We start from the raw sequence: 11,046 nt of genomic DNA, 5'->3' as shown, positions 1-11,046 counted from the left end.
GCGCACAATACATAAATTTGTTATAGGGCGGATATGTGGCACTATTTTTTTTTACACTATTTTTGACACATGTTTTGTGGAACCCACTCTATAATGTACTTTAACAATCTGGACCATCTATTTTTTTGGACATTATTCATAGATCATCCTTGCAAAAAATTAGAAAAATTCAAAACCATTAAGACATTCATTTGTAGTGAAGAAAATGGACGAATGCTATTATACAAAGAAACCCTTAATTCTCAACTCAACAGTCATATAGTTTCAAATTTCAGTGATTTTTGGCAGACATGATAATACCTAAAAGATAGACCGTTCACATTGTTGAAATACATCACGAAATAGACCTTACAAAAATGATGTAAAAAATTATAAAAAAAAAAATGGTGTCATGAATTCATCCCTTTGTTATAATTCAAAACTTATATGATAAACCTCAAATTAATCATGTGTCGGTTAGAAATTATCATGAACATTTGAAAGTAACCAATTATTTAGTCTGGATGAATCTTAGAAATCACGTATCTTACTGGACATCGTTTTTCATTATTTTTTTTTTGTTGGATGTTTTTCAAAGGAGACTCACTCATACAAAAATAAATAAATAAAAAATTCAAAATTGAAATGGTAAACGTTGGATTATTGCTGGTGAAATTAACGTGAATTTGAAGCTGATATAGTCGTAAGAGACTAGAAGAGCTGACCTTTCTTCCAACAAAAAAAAAAAAAAAAAGGTATATGGTGTTGAATCAAATTAAATATATTTCCACAAGAATTTGGGTGTGTATATATTTTGTAATAACAATTGGACCCTTTCTCTATCCAATTTTAAATAAAAGAAACAAAATTACAGGTCTATGGGGTTGAATCTAAATAGTAAATGGAGCAATATCATGTTATAAACAACTCAAATCAGAAAAAAAAAAAAAAAAAAAAAAAAAAAAGATAATAATTTTAATTTTTGAGAGGAGATTCAAATTTGAATGTAAGAGCAAAACTTCCATATATTCTTGATATGTTATCATGATATTCTAAATAAATAACACGAGATGATATGATTGCTATCACACATTTAACTAATCCACCATTACATTATTACTCTCATTTCATGTTTGTCATTCTTGAATGCAAAAGAACAAACATGTGTCGGCCTAATTTTGAATAATATTTGGCTACTCAAATGATGAATATGAGTTTCTATTCAAAATCGTTCGTTGCCAATTTATAAAATTTCGTATTTATAATTAGAACTGTTCATATTATAAATTACTTTATGAAGATCATCTTTTGCAAAATCAATTAAAATTAAGGTTGTTTAGTTATTGAATTGTATAAAAACAGATGAACATAATTGGTAAAAGTGTTACGAATCGTCTACGTATTTGTTATAATAAATTGACCAAACGACTTTATTTTTAATTCATTTTCTGCATAAATGATATTTACAAAGTAAGTCGTAAGATAAACGGATTTGATTATAAGCACAAAACTTCGTAATTTTTTTTTTTTCTTGGTATCTTTGGTTGTTGTGACTAAAAGGTAAAAAGGTCGAGAACTTTTATTTGGGATCGGGAATTCTTAATCATAACCACAATTTCGCCAACTAAGAGTAAAAGGAAAAAACCACAATTCCAGCTTGCTTTGGGTTGCTGGCTGTCTTCAACCTCCATTTTGCTATATTTCTCGCGAAATCCAACAAAAACCCATTCACCTCATAACTTACATACACACATCCATCCACTGCCATCGCCATGATTCTTCATTATTTATAACCAAATTTCCAAAAACCCATCATCCCAGAACTCCCTCAGATTCCTTCCAAATCGAAAGTAAAAGACAAACCCAAGAGAAACACGACAAAAATTCGCTCCTTTTTTTTGCAGTATTTGAATTTTGGAGAGGAGATGGGGGCATACAGAGCCGACGACGATTACGATTACTTGTTCAAGGTGGTGTTGATCGGCGACTCGGGCGTCGGAAAATCGAACCTTTTGGCGCGGTTCACGAAGAACGAGTTCAGCCTCGAATCCAAGTCCACCATTGGCGTCGAGTTCGCCACCAGAAGCATTCGGGTCGATGATAAGGTCGTCAAGGCCCAGATTTGGGACACCGCCGGCCAGGAAAGGTTTGGATCCGCATTATCTGTTTCTTTAAAAATCTGAAGTTTTCTTAATTAGATCTGGGAATTCGCATTTTGATTTATTTTCTGGGTTTTCTTGGTTTCCTTTGAAAATTGGGGTTGTTTTGCTAATATGGTATTGCACGGATTAGATTATCTTGTTGCTGGATCGGAAAAGGGATTGTTTTTATGGGTCTGTTTGTTTGATTGGTATTGTTTGGTTGCTGAGAATGTTGAGGAAGATATCGTGAAATTGCTAATGAAAACATTGGAGCTTTTATTTCTCATTGTTTCAGCCATGGGAGAAGGGTAACTTTTTAGTTAGCTGAGCTGAATCTTACTGCGTTTGTATTTGTTTTCGGAATCCATTTCGAACAATCTTCATTAAGTATGAACACTAGCAGATTATCTTCTTGTTGGTCGACCCCGAATAGACTGCATTGTTCGCAAATATCCATCTGATTTTGTTCTCCTTATGTAAAAGGTATCGTGCGATCACAAGCGCATACTATCGAGGTGCCGTTGGGGCCTTGCTTGTCTATGACGTTACTCGTCATGTTACGTTTGAAAATGTGGAAAGATGGTTGAAGGAGCTTCGCGATCACACGGACGCCAACATTGTGATCATGCTGGTGGGAAACAAGGGAGATCTGCGTCACCTGCGAGCCGTTTCCACCGATGATGCTAAGGCGTTTGCTGAACGAGAGAACACCTTTTTCATGGAAACTTCTGCCCTCGAGTCCATGAATGTCGAAAATGCTTTCACCGAAGTGCTGACGCAAATCCATCATGTTGTGAGCAGGAAGGACCTTGACATCGGGGATGACCCAGCAGCCTTGCCCAAGGGACAGACGATCAATGTTGGGGGCAAGGACGATGTATCAGCTGTGAAGCAAGACGGGTGTTGTTCTACGTAAAATTTGAAGGAATTGTTCCAAGTGCCTTTCGGAGTTCCATCGGGCGAGGTCATGTCTAATTGTCTATGCAGATGTTGGCCTGACTCCACGAAATTGCTTTTCTCGACAGGATGCTAACTCTTTGAACATTATGCTTTAGATGCTCGAAAGCTTGTCCATGTTACCCAAAAATTTAGGATGTTAAGAATATGTTGTTTTTTCCTTTGATTCGATTTGAACTACTTGCTTCCCGTTGTGTACTATTGTTCTTTCTTGGTTGAGTTTTATATCAAATTCATTTGTTTGGAAAACAAGTAACTTCGCCGCATCTCCAGCACAAAAAGTGAAAATTCAAAATTCGAAACGGAATGGCGATTAAACGCGTTCCAAAAGTTTTCTTTAGTTATATGAATTTCGTGGTTATCTTGCTGATTGCTAGGACTATCACTATTTTTGTGCCATGTTCTGATTCAGATGAAATATCGAATTCGCACCACAAGATTGCTTCTTTAAACTTCGATTAATAAGTGCGTGAGCTATTGATTTAAAATTGAATCGAAATTACGGAGAAGAAGACTAGCTCACCAGGAACTGGTGGAGAAATGGGGCTCATGAGCGTTAAGCTTCATCGGGTTTGTCGGGAGGAGGAAGTGGAGGAGAATCGTCGTCGTGGCGGTCGGAAGAGGGTAGAGGATCACCGCCCTTGATGAACCAACCGAGGGCAAAAAAACCAAACTCCAGCGAGAATGGTGCTACCCCAGGCGGGAGAGTATCATCTGCTGTACTGCCTGATGGCAAACTTCCACTGCTCCCGGAGAGTCGCCACGTCTGGGATTTCTTGGTCGGGCGGGTTCAGGAAGTGGACGTTTTGGCCCGAGAAACTACTGTTGGGTTTGTTAGCATGGGAGTTGTTGATATAGGAAATAGGAACGTTTGGAGGTGTTTTGTTGGGTTTGGGTTCAGTCATGGCTGGTGAATCGGTCCGTTCCCCCAAGTTTTGTTTGTGTTTCAGGTTTCGCCGAAGAGGAAAGTGTTTTTCTTTTGTTATATATTCCCGGCGTTTCCCACCTTTCCTAATGGACATATGGCTAACTCTCGCAGCCGAGGAACTGCGATAGAACTGGCTAACCGACTTGTCCGACCATCAAATATCGACAGGATCTCACTTACATTTCATCGATAACATTAATCTTTTATCGATACAGTAAACCCCTATAAATGTTTTACACAGTAAATATTCCAAAAGTTTCTAAAAGGTCTAAAAAATCCAATGGGTTTTTACCACATAAGAGTAAAATAATTTCTAATTGGTTTTTCCATTACCGATAAAATTCTAACAGCAGCATGACCATGTTTTGCTTCAAGTTAGATCATTTGCGGGCTTCAACCTTCTTCTGTTCTTTGGCTGAAACAATTAGGAGTTGAACAATTACAGTTCTTGAAGATCCAGAGCAGAGAAATTGACCCAAAAAAAGAAAAACGAACAAAGAAAGAAGAAATGAGTTGTGGGGGTCTCAGAACATTACCAGCTTTTTCTTCTTCTCTCTTTTTAGCAGCTTCTGCCCTTTGCTCTCGTATAAGAGCTAAACGCTCTGCAGGATCAAACAAAATGATATCAATAAAAATTCAAAATTATAGCGGTAAAAATGTAAATCCAGCCCATAGGAGCCTCCTTTCATTCATTGTTCTTCTCTAAAGAACCCATATCTTTCAGCATTAAAATGTGCAGCAAACAATAGGTGTGATAATAGAAAGTGACTAAATTTTGAAGAGATTCTAACATACAACTGGTTGTAATCCTCTTCTTCGTATCTGTCTCATCACGTGAACGTGTCACGTGATGAAAGAGATGATAATAGGAGTTTATCCCCGATTACAACCCAGAATTTCCCCCCAATAGACATTAGAACGGATTTAAAGGTACTTTTTGCAAACAATAATCAACAACAATTACCTAAATCTTTCCTTGCTTGTTCAGTTTTTCCCTGTTCTTGCAACCTCATATATCTCTCACGGGCTCTCTGTTTCTCTATTTCTTCTCTGAAAACAAATGAACAAAAATTGAGGAAGTCCAAACCGATTAAGATGAAATAACTACGAATAGAACTTATATTCCGCCGAAAAACCTTTCGCGCCTTGAGAGTTCAGTTGTCCTTCCCATCTGTAGAGATAAAACAAATATTACTCTTTCATAAAATTCACTATCATAATTCACAAGCTATTCTCAAAGAAATTTGCAGAACTTACATCAACGTCTCGAGCTTTCACAGTCTTTGGCTTTACCAAATTCGGATTTTCAATCTCAATAATCCCTTGGATCCCCTTCTTCTTCTGCTAAAATTATTTGACAACATGAAAAAAGATTCACATTATTACAAACCAAGACAAACAAAAAACCAAACTTTTTCTACAAGGATGACAGTTCATGTTAACTAACCTCATCTTGTCCTTCGGATTCATCTCCGGACTCCTCTTCGGAACTTGCTACAAAATCTACTTCAACTTCATCATGTTCAGCTTCTCGCTAACGAAAACAAACAAAATAACTTTCTTAAGCCAAAAAATCAAATGTTTCAAATCACTATATAATATGTGAGTGCGAGAAGGACAAACCTTCGAAAAAGTTCGAGGACGGCTGGAGGTACCAGCAACTGCAAATTTACAAATACAAGAAAAAGGATATCAGAATTGCTTAATTTGGAAACAATTAACCGATTCTGCGACTCAAACAAACCAAAACAACCAAAATTCATATCAATTACCTAATTTTACGTCAAATCGTTTTCATGGTCTAAAAAAGTTGTAACATCAAACAAACCAACAATCAAAATTCATATAACTTCAATTCAATTACTCACAAAACACAACATGATCAAACAACACATATACAACTTGCCAATTCAACGAGTCCAAGGGCCTTAATCCTCTGTTTGGTTACCCAGAAAACCCCCAGAAAGTTGGATGGAAAGCAAAAGTAAAACAACAAACTAGGTTTTTTTTTTTTTTTTTTTTTTTTAATTTTTTTTTTTTATAAATTAAAGTTAAGAATTAAGATGTATTTAGCTTACGAAGATCTTCGGGAGTGGAGAACTGGCGATGGCCGGTGGGCTTGCTCTTGAACTTCCCCCTTCCCATCGTTTGAATTCAAAAGGAAGACGAAACGACACCGGAAAATTCCGGCTCAAGAATCTGATCAGAAAATAATCGGAAATTTTGGTGGATTCTGGTGTTTATTTGGGGGCTAGGGTTTCGATACAATTCGACTGGGAAATCGAAAAACCCTAGTCGAATCGTCCTTCTTTGAGATCTGAGCGCCGTGTTGTGGAGGGAAATCCTCAAAATCCCTCTATAAATATGTGAATGCCTTCGGTTTTGTTGACTTTGACTATTCCAATAATTTTGAATGTCCTGCGTAAACAAAGGGCCCAATTACTTGCAAAGCCCCATTGTAAATATTTAATGGGCTTGACTACAAAGACCCAATTTCTCTCCACTCATACAAAAAGATAGAAAACTCGATAGATGAGTGGGCGGCTAAGCCTCATAATAGGCAAACAATAATGTAGTTTAAATTTATCTTTGATGAGAAAAGAACTTAAAATCTCTCACTTACAAGTGAAGAGGAATACTAGTAGAATATAATACTAAGTGACACCTTCTTTTAAAAAATAAATTTATTATTATTAAGGGAAGACGGTAGGGTTCAAAATTGTTAAAACTCCATTTAGGGAATCCAACTGCCACATATGAGAACTCATTTAACGACTTAACAAAAATCTTTGTGTCCCTAAAGTTTGAACCGTTGGATCCCATAGGTAAAAAGAAGATGAAAAGACAAAAAAATATATGTAGGGCTCGGGCTGACGCTGTGTCAGGCGCGCCTGCCATGGCTGCCAGCAGCTTCATTTCATTTGCACGTAGTGGGTTATGAATCCGGATCCTTTTTGTGAGGATTCCAATGATTCGTGAATTATATTTGTTTATTGTACATTGTGTGATTAAAAATCATTTTAAATTTTTTTATTTAAAATTAAAGATAAATAGTACCTAACGAAAATTGATCACATGATATACAATGAATGGACACAATTCATAGATTTCCATAATCTTCATAAAGAGGATCCTCTTGGGTGGGTTACATCTAACTCATAATTCATATGGGCCCCACTCAATTTTGAGTCAGTAAAACCAATCCTCATTTGTAGTGTTTTTAATACATACTGCGGACAATCCCTCTAATATAAGGACTAGAATTCTACTCCACTGAAAGCACAAAGATCTTAAATTTAAAGACATACGGTAGTAGAGGGCGGTAAGGGCTTTGATTAAGGACTCTTAGAGATTCTCTAATAATTTTGAGAAGAAAGAAACTTCAAACTCAAAATACATGGGTAGAAACTCAACATACTATTTGTGGATGCAAATTTCTTGCTCCTTGTTCTTAGACAAAATTGCACCTACAAGACAAATAACACCTTAGGTCAAGGCCAAGAGCCTCATGTGCCCACGATGAATAAGGGGGCTTTGGTAGAAAAACCTCCGATGCCAAAGTTAGAATTTTGAGAGAAAATTGTTTGGAGAATTTAGTAAGAGAATTGGACTTGAGTTTTGGAGATAATGATGAGATTTTTATAAGGCTGTGGCCGGGCCCTTTGGGAGAGGGAGAACTGGGCACTTGGATGAATTTGTGGGCTAGGTTCATGATTTGTGTTTAATTAGCTAATTAATTGAATAATTAACCAATTAATCTAGCTAATTAATATAATAAATATGGAACGATTTACGGGTTACCTTATGGAGAAGATTTGATGAGGATAGATGAAATAGGTTTAAAAATAAATTCTTATTTGGGCACTTTTGACTTGATTGGGGGATGATTGTCTATTGCTCGTGTATAAGAATTTCGGTGTGCCTTGAGGGTAATTTTGTCCTTTTAATCCAAAAATTCACATATCGTCTCTTGATTATTTTTGGCTCTACACGATTTATTATAATATTATGATATTGGAAGGATGGAAACGGTTTGGTTTGGGGATGGAAATGCTATATCCATCCCCATAACCACGAAAATTAACCATATCCATAACCGCAAATTAACTATCAGAAATTATCCATAACCATATCCACTGAGTAACGGATTTTCAATCGGTTATTGGTTATATCTATCTTCGTCAAAAAAACAAAAAAATATATATATTTATCCAATTGACGCATTATAAATTTTAGTAGATACTAATTCCGTCATTAAATAGCAATATCCAATTATAAAAAAACTAACAATATATTTGAAGTTGTTCATGATAACATGCATCAATTTCTTGGTAGTGAGACTCTTGAAGAGAGATGAATCTGATAAACTTGTAATATTTGATAATTAATATATAAAATGATTCAATGAATTAATTTGGTTGAGTATAACAATAAAAGTATTGAATTGATGAGGTTATTGGTATGCCCCATGCATGATGTTTGGTGCATAATAAAGATAGTATAGGGTTTGATGCATACATAATGAATTAGTATAGGGAGGGTTCGGTAAATTGAATAAAGTTATATTATATATCAAATATATATATATATATATATATATATATATATATTCGGGTCGGATTCGGGGACAGATATGGATTGGAGATCCCTATAACCGTATCCAAAACCATAACCGAGTAAAGTTCACTGTTTTTTCCCATATTCATATCATACCCGAATTTTCATATCCAAATTTAATTCATTCGGACGGTTATCCAAGGTTGTTGGGTTTAACAATTAGAATTGTCATCAGCATATGCATTATTGTAAAAAAGGGACCCCCAATCCCCATTGGCCCACACCCTCTACCCGGATCGCATTGCCTTCATCCACATCAATGTCCTTCACATTGACGGGCTTCCACCGGGCACCGAAACCATAGCTGACGTTCCTTTCCCCCTGCACTCGCTCCTCATAACCGCCATGGACCTCACCAGGCCTGCAGTTGGACAAGCCCTCAGGGAACTCAAGCCCGATATTGTTTTCTTCGTATTGGAAGAATAAGCCGTCCTACAGCCGTCAAGTCGTCCTACAACCGTCCTACCTTGTCCTACCTACACACTAGCCGTCCTACAGCCGTCCTACTTTGTCCTACCTACACACTAGGACGACTACCTTGTCCCCTACAGCCGTCCTACCTTGTCCTACCTACACATTAGGACGGCTACCTTGTCCTACCTACACATTTGTATCATGTATATATATCCTTGTAATCTTGTAGAGAAATTATAATGAGAAAAAGCATTTTCTTCCATATTTTCCACATGGTATCAAAGCCGGAACCTTAACCGGCCTGACTCCATTGTTGTCCCTTCTCTTATTCTGCACATTCGTTTCGATAATGGCAGAAGATAATCTTTTTGACTCAGAAGCTGAAAGCTTCACAGCTCCTCGCCCTAGTTTTCCAAAAGCTGAAGTCAACCCAAACCAACGTTTGTGTTCTGTGTTGTTAAATGAGTTTAACTATCTTCCATGGTCCAGATCAATATCTCTTGCCCTTGGAGGAAGATCCAAACTTGGATTCGTCAATGGAAGTATTGAAGCACCTGACGTCGCATCGCCGGAGTATGAAGCATGGCTGTGCAAAGACCAGCTGGTCATGTCGTGGCTCCTCAACTCTATGAATCCTAAGCTGTCTGAAATTTTCAGTTTTTCAGAATCCTCTAGTGCTCTTTGGAAGGCAGTCAAGGACATGTATGGAAATCAAAACAATGTTGCTCGAGTGTTCCAGCTTAAGAGGAATCTTGCAAGTCTTCAACAAGGTGATAAATCCTTTGTTCATCATCTCGGTTGCATGAAAAACATGTGGAACGAACTAGAAATGTATCGACCACACACTATCGATGCTGCCGTACTGTTAAAAAGGTCCGAGGAAGACAAAATCTTTCATTTGCTTGCAAGTTTGGGTTCTGAATATGAAGATCTTAGAAGTCATATTCTAATGAATCCCGAACTTCCATCATTTGCAAGTGTTTGCACTACTATCCAGCGAGAAGAAGTACTCAGAAAAGTCATGAATGTTGACGTAAAACCTAGTGTGTCTGAGGCTAGAGCTTTTGTGACAAATCACAAGTCATTTGGAGATAAAGTATACAAGGGAAAAAGGCCAGATCTGAAGTGTCTACATTGTAATAATGTTGGACATCTAATAGATCGATGCTGGATATTGCACCCTGAGTTGAAGCCAAGGTTTGAGAACAAGCCTTTAAGAGATCATAAGGGCTCACACGCCAGACCACATACAAACAAGTACCATGCTGCTGCTGCTACATCCATCGGTGGGTCGATGAACTTTACAGCCAATCTGGCTGACTTGTTGAATGAGTTCTCAACCTACCTTCAAACCAGAAAAGGAAGCACAGGTGAAACGTCGACTGGGGAAAGTCAAACTGCTCTTCTTGGACAGTTTGCAGGGTTCTTAGCTGAATCTGGTCATGTACCTCAAGGAGACATTCCAGGTATCATGTGTGCTCTTTCAACTGCTCTAAATGTTAGTCACTCTCATGATTTTTGGATTATAGACTCAGGTGCCACATATCACATGACAAATCAATATTCTAAGCTATACGATTTTGAAAGCCACACTAAACCATCACTAGTTTCTGTAGCAAATGGTAGAGGTGTGCCAGTTCTAGGTAGAGGGAAAGTTAAACTGATCTCAGAAACTGTTGAGTCCACAGCGTTATATGTTCCATCTTTTCCTTTTCAATTATTGTCCGTATGAAGGATTACAAACTCTCTAAACTGTCGTGCAATTTTTTCCCCCCACAATGTTTGTTTTTCAGGATCTAGCCACCAAGAAGCTGATTGGTGAAGGTCATTACCTAAATGGGTTGTACTATTTTTCAGAGGACCTCAATGTTCCAAAGGGGTTCCAAGTCAGCTCAAACCTAGAACATCGGTTGTGGCATCAACGCCTAGCACATCCCTCAAAATCTGTGTTGTCTACGTTGTTCCCTAGTTTATGCAAATCCTCCCTTGTATGTGAAATTTGTCATTTGT

General features: G+C 37.4%; 2 protein-coding genes and 1 pseudogene across 3 annotated transcripts; 1 reads left to right on the top strand and 2 right to left on the bottom strand.

The window, feature by feature from the left end:
* Nucleotides 1-1,570: 1,570 nt before the first annotated feature.
* LOC137725731 (ras-related protein RABA1f) lies at nt 1,571-3,329 on the top strand. The gene is made up of 2 exons (XM_068464502.2): nt 1,571-2,125; nt 2,604-3,329. Exons 1-2 carry the CDS (start codon nt 1,905-1,907, stop codon nt 3,034-3,036), a joined length of 654 nt encoding a protein of 217 aa, XP_068320603.1. The 5' UTR covers nt 1,571-1,904; the 3' UTR covers nt 3,037-3,329.
* A 136-nt stretch (nt 3,330-3,465) lies between these two features.
* On the bottom strand, nt 3,466-4,099 carry LOC148696565 (uncharacterized; annotated as a pseudogene).
* A 67-nt stretch (nt 4,100-4,166) lies between these two features.
* LOC137726355 (uncharacterized) lies at nt 4,167-6,352 on the bottom strand. Of its 2 annotated transcripts, none has more exons than XM_068465273.2 (8): nt 6,084-6,352; nt 5,629-5,666; nt 5,453-5,539; nt 5,263-5,346; nt 5,142-5,176; nt 4,970-5,055; nt 4,542-4,607; nt 4,167-4,420 (listed from the first exon to the last, which is right to left on the bottom strand). In XM_068465273.2, the coding sequence occupies exons 1-8, from the start codon at nt 6,148-6,150 to the stop codon at nt 4,386-4,388; spliced, it is 498 nt and encodes a 165-aa protein (XP_068321374.2). In that variant the 5' UTR covers nt 6,151-6,352; the 3' UTR covers nt 4,167-4,385. The 2 variants fall into 2 exon arrangements, with proteins under 2 accessions (XP_068321374.2, XP_068321373.2); XM_068465272.2 differs by having other exon boundaries at nt 5,263-5,349; nt 6,084-6,338.
* Between the last annotated feature and the right edge of the window lie 4,694 nt (nt 6,353-11,046).

This window comes from Pyrus communis, chromosome 5 (genome assembly GCF_041283825.1).
Source record: "Pyrus communis isolate YQ-2024b chromosome 5, ASM4128382v1, whole genome shotgun sequence".
Taxonomy (NCBI): Eukaryota; Viridiplantae; Streptophyta; class Magnoliopsida; order Rosales; family Rosaceae; genus Pyrus; species Pyrus communis.
Note: the sequence above shows the minus strand (reverse complement) of the source record. Positions and strands in the feature narration are given on the sequence as shown.

What these genes read in the sequence shown, in the direction of transcription:
- LOC137725731 (XM_068464502.2), top strand. Translation starts at nt 1,905, where the DNA reads ATGGGGGCATACAGAGCCGACGACGATTACGATTACTTGTTCAAGGTG. An exon ending in GACACCGCCGGCCAGGAAAG is followed by an intron (nt 2,126 to 2,603) that starts GTTTGGATCCGC and finishes CTTATGTAAAAG; the next exon opens with GTATCGTGCGATCACAAGCG.
- LOC137726355 (XM_068465272.2), bottom strand. Translation starts at nt 6,150, where the DNA reads ATGGGAAGGGGGAAGTTCAAGAGCAAGCCCACCGGCCATCGCCAGTTC. An exon ending in AATCCGAAGGACAAGATGAG is followed by an intron (nt 5,350 to 5,452) that starts GTTAGTTAACAT and finishes AAATAATTTTAG; the next exon opens with CAGAAGAAGAAGGGGATCCA. An exon ending in GAACTCTCAAGGCGCGAAAG is followed by an intron (nt 5,056 to 5,141) that starts GTTTTTCGGCGG and finishes ATTTGTTTTCAG; the next exon opens with AGAAGAAATAGAGAAACAGA.